Source organism: Labeo rohita, chromosome 12, assembly GCF_022985175.1.
Source record: "Labeo rohita strain BAU-BD-2019 chromosome 12, IGBB_LRoh.1.0, whole genome shotgun sequence".
Classification (NCBI taxonomy): Eukaryota; Metazoa; Chordata; class Actinopteri; order Cypriniformes; family Cyprinidae; genus Labeo; species Labeo rohita.
In genome coordinates, this window is record NC_066880.1 from 19,539,644 (window position 1) to 19,557,958 (window position 18,315).

At 35.3% G+C, this 18,315-nt stretch overlaps 3 protein-coding genes across 4 annotated transcripts; all 3 read left to right on the forward strand.

Moving 5' to 3' along the window:
- The first annotated feature begins 1,097 nt into the window (after positions 1-1,097).
- ifit9 (interferon-induced protein with tetratricopeptide repeats 9) lies at positions 1,098-3,111 on the forward strand. The gene is made up of 2 exons (XM_051124788.1): positions 1,098-1,193; positions 1,534-3,111. Exon 2 carries the CDS (start codon positions 1,544-1,546, stop codon positions 2,951-2,953), a length of 1,410 nt encoding a protein of 469 aa, XP_050980745.1. The 5' UTR covers positions 1,098-1,193; positions 1,534-1,543; the 3' UTR covers positions 2,954-3,111.
- ifit10 (interferon-induced protein with tetratricopeptide repeats 10) lies at positions 1,117-6,934 on the forward strand. Of its 2 annotated transcripts, XM_051124787.1 has the most exons (3): positions 1,117-1,171; positions 3,918-4,001; positions 4,340-6,934. In XM_051124787.1, the coding sequence occupies exon 3, from the start codon at positions 4,342-4,344 to the stop codon at positions 5,764-5,766; it is 1,425 nt and encodes a 474-aa protein (XP_050980744.1). In that variant the 5' UTR covers positions 1,117-1,171; positions 3,918-4,001; positions 4,340-4,341; the 3' UTR covers positions 5,767-6,934. The 2 variants fall into 2 exon arrangements, with proteins under 2 accessions (XP_050980744.1, XP_050980743.1); XM_051124786.1 differs by lacking the exon at positions 1,117-1,171 and having other exon boundaries at positions 3,241-4,001.
- Positions 6,935-8,261: 1,327 nt separating this feature from the next.
- Positions 8,262-12,482, forward strand: LOC127173659 (interferon-induced protein with tetratricopeptide repeats 5-like). Its single transcript, XM_051123566.1, has 2 exons — positions 8,262-8,474; positions 10,356-12,482. The coding sequence occupies exons 1-2, from the start codon at positions 8,461-8,463 to the stop codon at positions 11,779-11,781; spliced, it is 1,440 nt and encodes a 479-aa protein (XP_050979523.1). The 5' UTR covers positions 8,262-8,460; the 3' UTR covers positions 11,782-12,482.
- Positions 12,483-18,315: the final 5,833 nt, after the last annotated feature.

The window sequence follows — 18,315 nt, forward strand, 5'->3', positions numbered from 1 at the left end:
GATTGAGTTGTCACACATCTAGGACATTTTCTCTGCTAGACTAATGTGTGAAGGAAGGATAAACAAACAAGCTGACACATAACATGTTAACTAAAAGTACACAACACTGCATTAAAATGATAGAAACACTACGAAATGCGAGAATAATTGCATATGGCTCGAAACTTATTTATAATAAAATTACTAAAGGATATTTTGTAGCGAAGTAAATGAAAACTAGAAACATATGGAATCTTATTTATTTATTTATTTATTTATTTTAAATATTAAAAATATAATCTATCTATCTATCTATCTATCTATCTATCTATCTATCTATCTATCTAGGATAGAGTGGGGGAAAACGCCCCACTACTGTTTTTCCCAAAGGAAGCACAAGATGAAATCAAGATACATTTTTATTGTAACTATGGACTACATTGACAAGAGTGATGTAGACGTTTTCACCATGAAGCTTACACTGGTGATGCACCAGAGTGAAAACGGATTTTACAGTAAATTATCGAAGAAAAAAGTGTTTTAAAGCTTGTTGTTTTGTAGAACATCACAGTTATATATGATATGAGAACAGGGCCTGTAGATAGGACGTATGTGTTATTTAATAAAAATATTATTATATTTTCAGAATGACACAATGTTTTCTCAAACATAGTCAGTGGGGTAAAATGCCCCCCAGCCAGATGGGGGTAAAACGCCCCGAGGGAGTAATGAGCAATTACCACCCATGGTACAAATTTAATTTTTTGTTTAAAATCTAATAACATGAAAACCCTGGACATTTTTCAAACCTTGTTTATAATTTATATCATTGTCATTAAAACTATGATAACTTTTCTGAAAACATTTAACTTTTGTTTCATAGAAAAAATTAGGCTACACAGTCTTTAAGGGGGAGGCGTTTTTTCCCACTCTACCCTATATGCTTGCTTTATTTATTTGTTATTATTTATTTATCAATGAAACCCGGCCTGTAAATAATATACTTTCACACATCATGGGTTTATGACAAATAAAAATCAAAAGTAATTTGAATTTACATCAACACGTCTCCTTTCACAGTGTCAGGAAAGCGAAACCTATCTCTCTGCCTTTTTACTTTCGTTTTCGTGATATCGAATCTTTCGACACGCAAACCGAAGGGAAGAACGTTTCCTGAAAAATATTAAACGAGGTAGGAGTGAATAGAACCTTCTGTAAGTAACACATTTATCAACCAAACGTGCAATTTAAATGTATCATACTGACTTCGCATGTGCTGACTAATCTTAAGCAAACCTGTCCAAAATTGCCTATACACGCCTGAATTACCGCGTAGCAGAAGGAGAAAGTAATTTGCATGTTCTTCCGTTGATGTATACCTCGTAGCAGTCACATTTTTTTTTACATTGTTATCTAAACTTTCTATTCAAATTTGTTTCGCAAAATAATATTCATGCTGTGGTTATTTATAAAAATAAACTGTTAATCATAACTTGCATGTTCTCAAGGGGTCAGTGTTACACAAAAACACATTTCTTTTCCTCATGTCTCCAGCAACAAAGACATGGAAACAAAGCTCAGGCAGCTGGAATGTCTTTTTACATGGGGTGTGGAAAAATCAGACATAAGGGATTTGAACAGCTTACCCAACAGACTCCATGACAGGATCAGATTTTGTCCACAAAATTATCATGCCACGTATTTCAACCTTCTGGCTTTCATCAGCCACTTGGAGGGTAAAACTGAGAGTGCGCTGGACTACCTTCAAAAGGCTGAATTGGCATTAAAAGAAGACCAACGAAATAAAGCTGAGTTCCTTGTGACGTTCTCTAGCTTTGCATGGGTACACTATCACTTGCAAAGGCTAAATGATGTGGAAGATTACTTGAACAAGGTGAAAAGTATATGCAATGACATACCAGGTTCATCAGATTACTCCTGCAGCTTGCCAGTAATACATGGTGAGAAAGCCTGGAGCTTTCTGAGACTTGGAGGAACGTTTTATGAGCAAGCAAAAGAGAGTTTCTCTAAGGCTCTTGAAGCGGAACCAGACAACATGTTGTTTAATATAGGCTACGCAATAGTGCTTTACAGGATAGACAGTATGAACAAAGCAGACCACACTGAAACAGCCACTGAACAGCTTAGAAAAGCTCTTAGCCTTGAGCCCACAAACACCGAGATCATGGTACTTTTGGCTCTGAAACTCCAGAGGTCAAAGAGACAAGAAGCCCAGAATCTTATAAAAGAGGCCCTCAGGTTGTCTCCTGATGTCCCACAAGTAACCAGGTATGTGGCTAAATATTTCAGGGTAGAAGGCTCCATTAAAGAATCACTTTCCGTCCTCACTAGGGCAGTGGAGCAGGCCCCAAACTCCTCCTTCCTGCACCATCAAATTGGTCTTTGCCATAAAAAGCTGCTTATTCAGATGTTTGAGGAAAGGAGGCCCGGAAGACGTGTTCCTGCTGCTCAGAAAGCCGCTAAGGTGGCTGAATGTATCCAGCACTTTTCGAAGGCTGTAGAGCTGAAGTCGAACAATATTTATGCCAAAGTGAATTTAGCAGAGGCCTATGGGGAGAACCGGCAACTTGAACAGGCAGAGAAGATCTTCAGCAGCCTGATAGATGACAAGGCTCTCAGTGAGTCTGAGAAGCAGCACTGCTACACATCCTATGGTATATTCCTGCTCTACAAGAAAAAGGATGAAGACGAAGCAGTTGGTCTGTTCAAGTCAGCATACATGATTCCTATCGACAGCTATGAAAGGAAACAAGCTGGCAAGAAGCTCACACTAATCGCCGAGAGGAATCTCAACACCAAGCAGAAAGTCAGAGAGGCATTCGAGATTTTGGCTTTTATATCATCTGAAGACAAGCAGGAGACGCAAGCAAAGGAGTATCTGCGGAGAGCCCATCAGCACTGCTCGCATACTGACGAGCTGTCAGAAAGCTTTGCTAAGGGACTGAAATTTTAACTAATTTCTTGTACATACATTTATCAAAAAACGTATTATAAGGCTTTAAATGTTGACTTATTCGTTTTCATTAACCCCCGGTTTCACAGACAAGGCTTAAGCCTAGTACTAGACTAAAATGTAAGTCTGAGCTGATCTTAAAATATATCAGTGCCTGTGTTTTGTCTCAAGATGCACACCAGTAATGTAAAAAAAAAAAAAAAAAAAAAAAAAAAAAAAAAACACTTTATAAAAAATACTACAATATCCTAATTGAACTATGGCCTAATGCTGGCTGTATATGCCGTATATACGAAGAAAAGTAAACATAAATATTGTCAGTGGCTGTATCAGAGCTCTGCTGTTGAACGTTTGCCTGAATTGCTTGTTTGTGTTTATTTCCTGTTGTACAAACGTCTTATACTTTTATGAAGGCTCTTATTGTTTATTAAATATTACTGTTCAATAAATAATCATTCATATCAATAATAGTAGTATTTAGTAGTAGTATTTGAAATTGAGAAACAATCTGGGTGTTAGTGATGGTGATTTTGACTTTAGTGCAGGTTACATTATTACACCACTAGATGGCGACAAAACTGTCTTTATTAGTGAGTCCGCAGCAAACTTTTACTTTAAACAACATCTATATGTATGTATGTGTGTGTGTGTGTATTTTAAGTCCACATGCCACTATATATAAATACAATATATATATATATATATATATAATATAAATAAACACACAAAAAAATCATTCATATGAACAGTTTTGTTTTGTCATTGTCTCTTAACTGAAAGTGACAGTAAAAGACAGAAATAAATATGCAAAAGAAGCATTACATCTAGACAGCCTTTATTTAACTACCAAATATTGTACTTCATTTGAGGTGGCCTAAGCTCTCTAGCTTCTGCTATGTCTCTCTCACTCTCCCTTCAGCCAAGGTTTCAGTTTCCATTCTGATTTTGACACTCCCATCTCTAGGAGAGGTCAATAAAGCCTGCACAGCCTTCCTCATCTGAAACAGTTTGCTTCTGAAACATTTATCGTACAGACATCCCAGATAAGGTAAGTGAATGCCTAGAATTATACAGGTTTTTGCAGTTGGTCTACAGTGGGTTCATTTGTTACAAAAATCTGTTAGATATCATATTTAATATAAAAATGTACTTCAAGAAGCAAGAAAATGCATTTCATTTTTTTAATTAAATTTTAAATTAATGTAAATTTTGGCCTGAATAAATACATTTAAATAAAACATATACTGACCAAAAATATAAGAAATATAAGTAACTAAAATATATTTATGTAAGTATCCTTTAAAATCTATATTAGTATATTGGACAGTTTTTGCATATTTCAAATAGATATATGAGAATGCCTTTTTTTTTTTTCATTTGTTCCAGGTATGGATCCTGAAAGAACTCTGAGAACAAAACTTCACCAGCTGGAATGCCACTTCACCTGGGCTCTGCTGAAAGATGATATAGATCTAAAGGATGTTTTCAACAGGCTGCAAGAACAGATTAAGTTGGACCTCACAAAGAAAGATGGACTTGCCCGAACTTACAGTGCTTTGGCATATATCCAGTACCTTTTGGGGTTTCACGAGGAGGCACATAACAACCTCATGACATCCATGGAGCTACACATGGAATGCCACGGGGATGAATTTCATAAGACTCTCATTGTCACTTATGGAAACCTTGCCTGGTTAAACTACCACATGAAGAACTACACAGAATGTGAAAGCTACCTGAAGAAGCTTCAAAAGATAAATGAAACCCTTCCAACTGACTTATCAGTTCCAGCAGTGCTTGGTGAGAAGGGATGGACTTTTCTTAAATTCTCACGCAAATATTATGAAGGAGCTAAAGAATGTTTCAGGAAGGCTTTAGAACAGGAACCAGAGGAAGGCGAATGGAATGCTGGTTATGCCATTGCACTGTATCGCACTGAATATGAGAGTTTCACTTTGGAGGATTCACCTACAATAAAACAACTGAGACGGGCCATTGACACAAATCCAGATGATGACGTTCTCAAAGTCCTCTTAAGCATGCGACTGATTATTTACAAGAGGTACAACGAGGCTGAAAGCTTGGTAGAGAGGGCTTTAGAAAGATCTCCAGATCACCCACATGTCATGAGATATGTTGCGAAATTCTTCAGGAATCAAAAAAGTGTGGACAGGTCAGTTGCTCTTTTGAAGCAAGCGCTTGAACGCTCACCCAATTCGAGTTTCATACATCATCAGTTGTCTCTTTGCTATAAGCTGAAGAAAATCCAACTGCTGCGGGAGCGAAGTCACCATACCAAAGGGTCAAGAGTTCAACAGATTCGCGATCAATGCATCTATCATTTAGAAAAGGCCACCAGCCTGACGGCCTCCTTCATTTCTGCAATGAGTGATCTAGCGTTGCTGTACGGAGAGAACCAGGACATAGAGCGGGCTGAGGAGCTGTTTCGGGTCACTTTTAAAGCAGCTGAAGAGAAAAACGACAATCTACATGTGGTCAACTTTTACTATGCTGAATTCCAGCTGTACTGCCACAAATGTGAGCCGTTAGCTATCAAACACTTCATGGAATGTCTAAAGATGAGCCCAGATTCAGTCGAAGGGAAGAGAAGTGCCTACAATTTAAAGAAGATCGCTGACAAACGGATTCAGAGAAACTCACTGGAAGGGGAGGCTTACGGGATACTAGGGTTCCTTCATAAGGTAAAAGGGGAGAAACGTCAAGCCATTGAGTGCTATGAGAAAGCTCTGAGTTACGAAGACAATGATGAGTTCCTCAGTAACCTTAGTGCACTCAGACTGTCCTTACAGTGAAGTCATTTTACACATATTATGAACACATATTATGCGCTTACACTATTAGATCTACATTATGTAATATGCATTTGATTGTGCTTCATGTACTGACACTTCATGGCTATTTATTATGTAACTGTACAATGGAGATTAAGTCAGAAAAAATGATCAGAAAATATATAATGTATTGTATCTGTTGATGTTCTAAGATTAAACTACTATAGGCCCAACATCACTGGCTAAAAATATTTTACAGTATTACTAAACTGTGATTATCCAAAAGGCACTTTACACTAAGAGCTTAAATGTTTAAATAAAATTCATAATGTATATAATGCTTGTTTGTCTGTTTTTTCACAAGCAGTTGTTTGTACAGGTAATGAGGGCCATAAGAAAGGTGAATGTAATTATGCATTTCAGTGTGACATGACTTTTCTTCCATACATCAGAACTCCTTGGAACAAACAAGTAAAATTATAAGTGAAGGATCCTTAGATCCTTACATGCAAATTATTGTGTTGTGTTTAAATTTTATGTTTGTTTTTAATTTCATTTATAATCATTTATTTACATAATCATTTAATAATCATTTTATAATCATTAATCATTCACATAATTCATATTTAATTATTTATTTGATTATTTAAGTATTTATCATTTATTCATATATATTATTCAGTTATATGTTTTTATATTTTATATTTCTTATTATTTTCCTTGCTTATGTATTTTCATTATTGTTCAGTTCCATGATTGTGGGGTTTCATGAATTGTTTGGTCCAAGAAATAGATAACGGGGATGTTTATGGAAATTCAAGGTTTATGGGATGTTGAATCCGTTTGATATATCATTGTTCTTTGAGCTGTACTCCTCAGACGAAGTTTGAACATTGAGACATACGCAACTAAAACTGTTCAATAAATTCTATTATACCTTTTTTACCATCATCACTTCGTCTCCTGCTTCTGCTCTTTTCTGGCTTTCATCGATCAACTTCATAACTGACAGAAACCTGCTCGTTAGTGGGGTTGGGGTAACTACAGCTTGCTGACTAGTTGTTCCGTTACCAAAAGACTGATATATTTCTGACGGGATCTGGTGTCCGGGGCTGGATCCTGATTGTCTGGCGTGTGGACCTGATCTAACATAAGTAAATGTATGTTGTACATTCCCTCCCTAAAAGATAAATATTTAACCTGTAAATGTAAAAAATGTAAAGCACTGTTAAAATAAAACATTTTACCTTTAAACGTATCATCCAGCCACATCAATCATAAGACAGCAATACAATCCAAATGACAGCTGACCCAAGGACATTCAGTTATATAATTAATATTTAACTTGCCCGCTGTAGAGCGTAACACAAGTGTGTATTTGATTACATTTTGAGGTGTGGATTGAGTTGAGTTGATCACCTTTCATTCTGGCACAAAGTGTGCACTGTATTTTTTACATTTCTTTTTTCAGTAGAGACATGTTGCATTTAAATCTATGTTCATTTTCCTTGTGGCACAATTTCTGCAGGTCCTTAATAAATGCTATAAGTCTATTACATTTACCATTGTTCTTTCTAACAATATGTATATTAGCATCACGATGGCAAGTTTTACAGCTCTTCTACAAGTATACAAAATGCACAAAAAACAATCTATCCAGTTAGTACATGGTCCCTATTGATTTATATAGTATTGGAGAAAAATACTATGGAAATCTATTTGGACCACAACATTTTTCAAAATGTCTTATTTTGTGTTCAGCAGAAGAAAGAAATTCATACAGGTTTTGAACAGCTTGAGGGTGAGTAAATGATGACAGAATTTTCATTTTTGGGTGAACTATCACTTTAAACATCTTTTTTTTTTTTTTTTTTTTTTTTTTTTTTTTTCTTAACGCAGCTGAAGACAAGCATCTCAATAATTAACTGACCCAGGGCCAGCTGGATAACATGAGAAAATAAGACAAAATAGCTAATTTGAACAGACTTGAGCACAACTGTAATTAGGCCGAAAGGCAGGACAAGTACATGTAAATTTTTTGTTATGCCGCTTGTCCTTCATAAAACTTTTTGGGGTGAGTTGAATGCAGGTTTAGTCAGAAATTCAACAACTCAAGTGAAGAATAAAACATATCAAGAAAAACTATCAAGTGTATATCGCCGACAGAATGAGTCTGTCTTGTTGTCGGGGAATAACATAACTTGGAATGTCAAGACTGACCAATCAGAATCAAGCATTCCACAGAGCCGTGTAGTAACACCACAAATTAAGACTTATCACCTCTTATTTACTTTGAGATCATTCTGACGTCAAGTACAGATTTAAGAAATAGAAGTAATTTAAAAGCTGTGATACTGGTTTTTAAATCAAATGTTTGCATAATAATGACGGGAAACACTGGCATCTAACAATGCCTTGGAAAAAAACATTTTGTAATTAAATTACGTAATTCAGTTACATGCACTACTCCCCAACAGTGCGTACAATGTATTATGTCTGCAATTAATTTTATTTTAGGATGTCATCAGTAGTTCCTAGAAAGCAAAATGTTTTCGGATGGTATGTGCCTTGAATCTCGAAAAACGAAACTGGCAGGAAAGTGATCGGGCATGACGCATCTTTCAGGAACTGAAAGTAGACTGCTACAGTGCATACTAAGCTAGTGAAACATCACTGTCCCGTCCGTATACTTTCCCGCAAGCTACAAATAAAAGGATGTCAGAGATGAGGTGAGTGCCGTTTCTAAATTTGAACTAAAGATTTGTCTTGATATTTGAAACTACATGACAAACGGTAATAACAAAGGTTGGGAAGTTTTGAGATCTGGCCGGCAGGACCTGAACAATTGGGTAGCATCAGAACAGAAAAGCAGTAGCTAATCTGCTCGCTGTCGAGGTTCAAGTTAAAATTGTCGTTCAGATAACTGTTCAGATTATATAGAATACTTCAATCTTAGTTTCCATAATAAGAGTGATTTGGTAAGAAATAAGAAGCATGTCCTCTTGTATTAAAGAGCTAATAATAATTTCATTTTGCACGGATATATATTGTTTTAATTGAGAAATTATTTGTGATGATTGTGGTTGACATTTCTATAATTTAATATATAAACGTTTATATCAGCTGAGACTTGAGTGAGATGGAAAATATGAGAAATGACAAAGCTGCCAAAATAATAAACAAGTACACGAATAAATATACAAAGAAATGTAAAACAACAACAATAAATGAGTATTTTTACTTCCACTTTACTCTTGTTTATTTATGCATGATTGAATATTTTACACATTTATTTTTTCATTTAGACTATTTATTTATACATGTATTTATTTTCACATGTATTTATTTCCTAATTTCTTTGTCCATATGGTAATGAAGGGGGCGTGTTTTACCTTAGATGTAGCAATCGACCTCAGAGTTGTGGCCTTGGCCAGAAAAAAGCTTTGCAATATTAGGAAACATTAATGTACTAGTTGAATGCATGAATGCAGTTGTTTCAAACACACTGATCAGTATGACTAAGCTGCTGCATAAGTTTCACCAGCAATAAACACAAGCTCTTATCAGTCACATCCAGTTCATTATCAGATCTGATCTATTGATGTTGTAGTTTCTGTTCATATTCAGATAAATACTGAAAATCCCACCTGGACGCTTTATCTAGAAAATAATATGTTTGTTCATTTGTTCATATACTGTGCAAAACTGTTATTATTATTATTAAATTGCTTAAACCAGAATATTTCATTTTAACAATATCGCCCATGTCCAAGCCATTCATTCATTGACTTGCACTACTCAAAGGCCTCATAGCTTCTTTCCTGCTTAAGCCAGAACTCTAGGCTTGTAGTCTAAAGTTAAACATTTCCATATTTCCATTTCATTACCATATCACAAAGCAATGTAGAAATAAATGAAAAATACATAAATGTAAAAAAAATACATGTATAAGATATAAAAGTAGAAATATTTATTTGTGTGTGTGTGTGTGTGTGTGTGTTTTTTTTTAATTTCTTTAATTTTTTTTAAATTAATTAATTAATTAATTCAGCTTTGGCATTAAGCACTGGGATTGGTGCTGGATAAGGTGTTAAAGTGGTCAGCAGGGGGCGTGCTCTCTGCATCCAAATTTACTAGTATAGTGGTAGGACATACAGCCTACTATAAAAGTCTCTGTAGTTTAAATGATTATTTAAACGGAGGTCCTGTCTCTATCTGCTTAGTTAAAAAACCTAGGGTGTTTACCTAAAAGACTAGGAATGTAGTCCACAGTAGTATCACAACATGTGCCTCACCCATTGATCTGGTAACTCCCATTACTTTTGTGCAGAGACCTATACTTGAGAGATTCTCCTGTGACTCTAAAGCACTTTGAGTTATATAATGTATAAACATATATGTGTGTGTAATTAATTACTGTGGGAAGCTGTTACTATAGCCATTGCTATATATAAACATGCAGACAGATGTTTTTTGTCTGTGGTGGTATTATTCTTTCATAAGCAATGTTTAATATGCAGCATTTTTTATATTTATTGTTTAAAACTAAATAGTTAAGTGAGGCAAAATCTGTTCTTTTTATTCTTTTGATTATCTTGTTTTCTTGTTAGTTCAATCCAGGACAGTTTACAATCGAAACTGGATCAGCTGGAGTGTCACTTCACTTGGGGCATTAAAAAAGAGGATCTAGTCTTGATGGATATTCTCAATAGGCTTGAGGAACAGGCCAAGATGGGTCTAGGAGGGGAGCAGGGAGTTGCACGAACTCACTGCTCTTTAGGATATGTGAAATTTCTTCTTGGGCGCAACGAAGAGGTCTTTACTCACCTGTTGAAATCTGAGACGCTCATTAAAGAAAACCTCGGTGTCAACTGTGACAAGACTCTCATTGTCACCTATGGAAATTTTGCCTGGATAAACTACCATATGAAGAACTACACAGAGTGTGAAAGTTACCTGATGAAGCTTCAGAAGATAAATGAAACATGTTCAAGTGAGCCTTCATCTGTTTCAGAGATGCTTGGTGAAAAGGGATGGGCCTATCTTAAATTCTCACGCAAATATTATGACAAAGCCATAGAGGTTTTTCAGAAGGCTGTGGAACTGGATCCAGAAAATAGCGAGTGGAACGCTGGTTATGCGAAAGCTCTGTTTCGCACTGAAACTGGTACACTTTGCACTGTGGATTCACCTGCAATCAAACAGCTGGAACGGGCCATTGAGATTGATCCAGATGATGATGCCTCTAGAGTTCTTCTAGGAGTTAAACTTTTGTTCTGTTCCAAAAAGTTGATGAAAGATTCTGAGAAACTGATAGAGACAGCTCTGAATGGCTCTCCAGAACATCCACATGTCATAAGATATGTAGGGAAATTCTTCAGGAATCAAGGATCTGTAGACAGGTCAATTGCACTGCTGAAGAAAGCACTTGAAAAGTCACCAAACTCAGGTTTCATACATCATCAGTTGGCAATGTGCTACAAGACCATGAAAATAAATTTACAGAAAGAAAAACGGGAAGTAAATAGGTTTGAGATAAATATTGCACGAAAACAGTGCATTTACTATTTAGAAAAGGCAACTTCTCTAAAAGCTTCCTTTGTCATTGCCATGAGTGAGCTTGCACTTCAGTATGGAGAGAAACGTGATCTGCCCAAGGCAGAGGAACTATTTGCCCAAACATTTAAAACAGCTAGAGAGAAAAATGATAGTTTGCATGTAGTACATTATTACTATGCTGAGTTCCAGCAGTATTCTAAAAGACGCGAGGACTTAGCAATCAGACACTACACGGAGTGTTTGAAAATGAGTCCACATACTAGTGAGGGGGATAGAAGCGCAAAGAAACTGAAGAACATTGCCCAGAGATATATGAAGGATGACCCAGGTGATTGGAAGGCAAATGAAATACTGGGATTAATATATCAAATAAAAGGGGAAATGTTTGGGGACACCAAGAGCTATGCAGCCACTTCAGGCAATGAAGAAGACGATGAATCCCTCAGTAATCTTTGTGAGATTAATCTGAAAATATAAACTTTCTACAAGGATACATAATTAGCTGTTTAAAAACAAACAAACAAAAGAACAGAAAATATGCACATAAATTTGTTACTCTTAATTCTAATGTTGATAAATCTGGGTGATGCCAAGCTAGTAATTTGCATAAACTCTGTGAATATAAGGCCTTTCCTTGATACTTTGCTCTTTTTCTCACACTCACTCCCACCTGAGTGCATGCCCAAACTCTTTTAGTGTGGCATTCTCAAAACCGGTTAAAGACAAAAACTGTTTTTAAGTAGCCCTAGAATTAGGTCTACATTTTGTCATATATTTAGATTGCATTTTTGCACACTTCATGAATCATGAATTCTGTGTGATGACCTTCAAAAACAATTTTAAACTAGTGTGAATAGTAAACAAGGCTATTCTGAAATGTTACTTTTTACCTTAAAGATATGTTTGAATTATTCAGTTGTATAACAGAATATTGTGCTGTAAGGCTAAATAAATAAACAAACAAACAAACAAACCAATACATAAATAAATATACAAAAAAAAAAAAAAAAAAAACACCTGTTGTAATATAGTCTTTCAGAATAGTAGAATGTATAACTATTAAAACTGCTCTTCCAAATAAAAACAGTAGCCTCTTCTCCGAACTAAAATGAAATGAAGATGATCCAGGGTCCAGAGAAGAATTTGTTTTATTAAAAAAAAAAAAAAAAAAAAAAATAGTCTTGATTCAAATTGATTTTGCCGTTGTACTTCATATAATTCAAGTTGATTTTCCAGTTGTGGTTCATTTGATTCATGTTGATTTTGCAGATATTCTTCATTTGTATGTCAGGTTTTATGTCTTTTGATGTATATTTTACTCATCATTTCTTTGTACTGGGGTTTCAGATTCCTTACCTCCTAACAAGATGGTTCTTAATAAGATCATTATACTGTTTCATTTGAATGTCATTTTAATTCATGTGGTGTTGAGTAATGACCAGTTTCATAATGTGCCATTGTATAGGGAACACATTTGGATGTTTAAGCACAAATATAATTTGCATGTGATTTTTACTTTTTATAACATTAAACTTGTAATACTTTAACAAATAAACTGGTTGCAGGAAAACACTGGACCTCATGAAAGAAAATCTTTTTATTATTATTATTATTATTATTATTATTATTATTTTTATTTTTACTACCAAATGCAGCAGATGTGCAATTATTTGTATGTGAGATTATTTAAGTATATCATTATATATTTAACTATACTGAGTAGTTTGTTATTGTTGTATTTTAATTGTATAATAGACACTGAATATTTAAACCTTTATAGGTCTGTTTAAAACATTTTCTTGAAAGCATGAGATTTTAAGGAGCTAATGATACAGAGAAATATATGCATCTATCAAATCTGATATTGCTACTTATATTGTTAGATATTTATCCTACTGGGTATTATTTAAAAGTTGCTGATTACCGTGGCTAAAAGCATGCGCTATGGCTTTTAACAGTGGTTCATATATAGATGAGATTGCAGTTGTAATTTGTGCTTTTTAGAAGCACATTTAATAATGCATTAATTTCTATAATAATTAATATTATCATTTCTTATTTCAAAATTAAAATATTAAACCCATCTCTGATAATTGGGGTTACTATGGTCACGCAGGTTTGTTTACGCATTAAACTCGTGGCCACGAGAAAAATATGTCGTTCCCTCAACATAAGAAGTCGTGGTTACGAGAAATGGATGTCGTTCTCTCAACATAGCCAGGGTTGCCAACTCTCACGCATTTGGCGTGAGACACACGCTTTCAGGCTCTGTCTCACGCTCTTACTCTGCCCATGTAAATCTCACGCCAAATTGGCAACCCTGCTTGCGATTTTAAACAAAGTTTCAAAATGTTGTAAGTTTTAATACTAAATTCAAACGATAAATACCGTTTTGGCGCACGTAATGTTCCGTAAATCGTAAAATGTAGAGCTTCTGTTATTGCCAGAGCCATGAAAAACAGAGCTGCGACGAGCTTTGATCTCGCCGGCGTCGCAGCCACGCGGTCACGTCATTCACGAAGCTCTCAAAACAAATCAGCGTTGACAGTATATTTGAATGTGTTTAAGTAAGATAGAGACGACAACAGGTATTTGCAGCAATTTTTGGTAAACATTACAGCATATTATGCATTGATTTTTACATCGATGACATTTACAGTGTAATTTTATTCTGGAGAGTGATGGAGAGGCAACCCTTACGAAAAAACAACCAAAATAATAAAACCAATTAATAAAACCAAAAAAACCATGGTTACTATAGTTAAACCATGGTAACCACAAATTAACCATGGTCTTGCTACATTAACCATAGTTTAACCATGGTATTTGTAGATGTAATCAATGCGCCAAAAAACATGGTTACTACACTTTTACTATAATAAAACCATGGTTAATTTTCGTGAGGGTTAATATGGTTTTCTTGTATTTAACCCTCAGGTATTGCTTACTTATAATATTCATTTAATACTTTAAGGAGATAACTTAGTACTAAATAATATTTGTCCAATAATTATGGTCCAATGATGGCTTTATATATATATATATATATATATATATGTATATATGTATATATATATACACTACCGTTCAAAAGTTTGGGGTCAGTAAGACTTGTAATAGTCTTTAAAGTAGTCTCTTATGCTCATCAAGGCTGCATTTATTTGATTAAAAATATACAAAAAAAAAAAAAAAAAAAAAAAAAAAAAAAAAAAAAACAGTAATATTGCAAAATGTTTTTACAATATAAAATAATTTTTATAATAATTTTATAATTTTTTAGTTTTTTATTTTAACATACTTTAAAATAGAATTTATTCCTGTGATGAAAAGCTGAATTTTTATCAGCTGTTACTCCAGTCTTAAGTGTCACGTGATCCTTCAGAAATCATTCAAATATGTGGATTTATTAGTGTAGTATTTAAATAGAGGGTTTTAAATTCCAATGCAAAGAGGTAAATTAGTCATTTTGTGGTCGGAAAACCTTTTTTATTTGTAATGCCATGGTTTACCCATTTGGTACCTGTATGGCTACTAAATATACATGTAAAATTGCAGGTCATACCTGCTTACTTATTTTTAAGTTCTTCATATGAATAAATAATAATAATAAAATAAGAAATGATTAAATATTTTAATCAATGTGAAATTAAAAAAAGTTAATAACTTACATCCTTTTTTAATGTACACACAATGAATGCAAGCAAATACTGATTTTAAACCAAGTTTAAAATGGTGCTAAAAAGGCATTTAGCTGCATTTTTATCCCCTTATAGGTACAGTATATACATATAGATAGACAAGAGGACAAGGTTGAGCCAAGTGCATTTTGAATGAAGCTTCCAAAAGACAAAAAACAGCTGAATAATATTTTTATATTTGATACAATCGTCATTATAGATCGGGGGTGGCGAACTCTGGTCCTGGAGAGCCGCAGCCCTGCAGAGTTCAGCTCCAAGCCTAATTAAAACTCACCTGCCTGTTGCTTTCTAGTAACCCTTCAGACCTTAATTAGCTTGTTCAGGTGTCTGATTAGGGTTGAAGCAAAACTATGCAGGGCTGCCTCTCTCCAGGACCGACGTTCGCCACCCCTGTTATAGATCAACTAACATAATCTATAAAGGTGCAAAATGCGCTTGAGAATCAAGATATTTCAAGATATAGTTAACACGCTTGGGAGTATTTCGAATAAAAAATGGAAGAAAAAAAAATAGTTATAACATAAGCCTATATCGGTCACCAGTTCACACGAGTTAATATGTCCGGTCCACGACCGCAGTAAAGATAGTTTGCGGTTTGATATTCGAATTTCTTTTGGCTATAAATGCTCTGCTCTCTTTTTCTTCTATCATAATGTCACACGGTGCTGTTCCAGTGAATAATGGTTTTCCAAGCCCTAGATAAATCATACACGTCTCTAATGGATTATTGTTATTTGTGGCATCTTCAAATTTAAGCTTTGGTTGTTGTACCTTTCCTTAAGTCTTGGCTTCAATTTGCTGATTTGAGGAAATGTTTCACAGTATATTTTTTGTCAGTTGATCCTTCCTGAGCCCTTATGTACTATCCTGATTCGTGACAAATTTCACAGTGCAATTTTGGACAGTTAACCCTTCACTGATTCAATTACATCACAATTTTGATTTGTGAAAACTTTCACAGTTCAGTACTGCACTGTAAAAAACAATTTGTTGAGTCAACTTAAAATAATTTGTAACCTGGCTGTTTAAATAAAAAAGTTTATTTAACTTGAAATGTTAAATTATAGTAAGTGACAACTTAGATATTTGAGTTGAATTAACTTAAAATTTTAAGGCAGCAGGGTTACTTACCCATCTGTTAAGTTTAGCAAACACAAATATAAGTTGTTACTTAGTACAACTTAACTTTTCAAGTTGACTAAACTTTTTTTAGTTGACTGAACTTAAAATTTTAAGGCAGCAGGGTAACAAATTATTTTAAGCTGACTCAACAAATTGTGTTTTTTATTTTTTACAGTGTGGTCAGCTGACCATTTCCTAAGTCACTAACATCACTATTCTGATTTGTGAAAACTTTCACAGGTCAGAACTGGTCAGCTGACCCTTCCCTGAGTCATTTAATCACTATTCTGATCTGTGAAAACAGTATTGGTCAGCTGGCCCTTTCCTGGGTCACTAACATCACTATTCTGATCTGCAAAACTTTTCACAGTTCAGTACTGGTCAGCTGAACCTTCCCTGAGTCATGTATATCACTATTCTGATTTGTGAAACTTTCACTGTTCAGTACTGGTCAGCTGACCCTTTCCTGATTCATGTACATCACTATTCCGCCTCAAACTGAACTGTGAATTTTTTCACAGATCAAAATAGTGATGTACATGACCCAGGGAAGGGTCAGCTGACCAGTACTGAACTGTGAAAGTTTTCACAAATCAGAATAGTGATATACATGACTCAGGGAAGGTTCAGCTGACCAGTACTGACCTGTGAAAGGTTTCACAAATCAGAATAGTGATGTACATGACCCAGTCAAGGGTCAGCTGACCAGTACTGACCTGTGAAAGTTTTCACAAATCAGAATAGAGATGTTAGTGACTTAGGGAAGGGTCAGCTGACCAGTACTGAACTGTGATTTTTTTTTCTCAAATCAGAATAGTGATGTTAGTGACTTAGGGAAGGGTCAGCTGACCAGTACTGAACTGTGAAAGTTTTCACAAATCAGAATAGAGATGTTAGTGACTTAGGGAAGGGTCAGCTGACCAGTACTGAACTGTGAAAGGGTTCACAAATCAGAATAGTGATGTACATGACCCAGTCAAGGGTCAGCTGACCAGTACTGACCTGTGAAAGTTTTCACAAATCAGAATAGAGATGTTAGTGACTTAGGGAAGGGTCAGCTGACCAGTACTGAACTGTGATTTTTTTTTTTCACAAATCAGAATAGTGATGTACATGACCCAGGGAAGGGTCAGCTGACCAGTACTGAACTGTGAAAGGGTTCACAAATCAGAATAGTGATGTACATGACCCAGGGAAGGGTCAGCTGACCAGTACTGACCTGTGAAAGGGTCACAAATCAGAATAGTGATGTACATGACCCAGGGAAGGGTCAGCTGACCAGTACTGAACTGTGAAAGTTTTCACAGATCAGAATAGTGATGTGCATGACTCAGGGAAGGGTCAGCTGACCAGTACTGACCTGTGAAAGTTTTCACAAATCAGAATAGTGATGTACATGACCCAGGGAAGGGTCAGCTGACCAGTACTGAACTGTGATTTTTTTTTTCACAGATCAGAATAGTGATGTTAGTGACTCAAGGAAGGTTCAGCTGACCAGTACTGACCTATGAAAGGGTTCACAAATCAGAATAGTGATGTACATGACCCAGGGAAGGTTCAGCTGACCAGTACTGACCTGTGAAAGTTTTCACAGGTCAGAATAGTGATGTGCATGACTCAGGGAAGGGTCAGCTGACCAGTACTGACCTGTGAAAGTTTTCACAAATCAGAATAGTACAGTTAAGGGCTCAGGAAAGGATCAACTGACAAAAAATATACTGTGAAACATTTCCTCAAATCAGCAAATTGAAGCCAGGGACTTAAGGAAAGGTACAACAACCAAAGCTTAAATTTGAAGATGCCACAAATAACAATAGTCTATTAGAGACGTGTATGATTTATCTAAGGGCTTCGAAAACCGTTATTCACTGGAACAGCACCGTGTGACATTATGATAGAAGAAAAAGAGAGCAGAGCATAAAGAAACACTGATACGCAATAAATTGAAATAGTGAAAGTTTTCACAAATCGAGTTTGACTTAAAAAAAAAAAAACAATGTTTTTGTATTCGAGCAGTCTCCGTGTTTATTGGTAAAACAGGTTAAACACGAAGAGCGCCTATTTTTCACATTCCTTACTATAGCGGACTTACCAAGGGGTTTACAGACATGAGCTTTGCTGTGAAAAATTCACAGATCAAGCTGGTTAAGATGACACCGGTTTCAGTCTGCTAAGTTTCCAACTTTCGGAG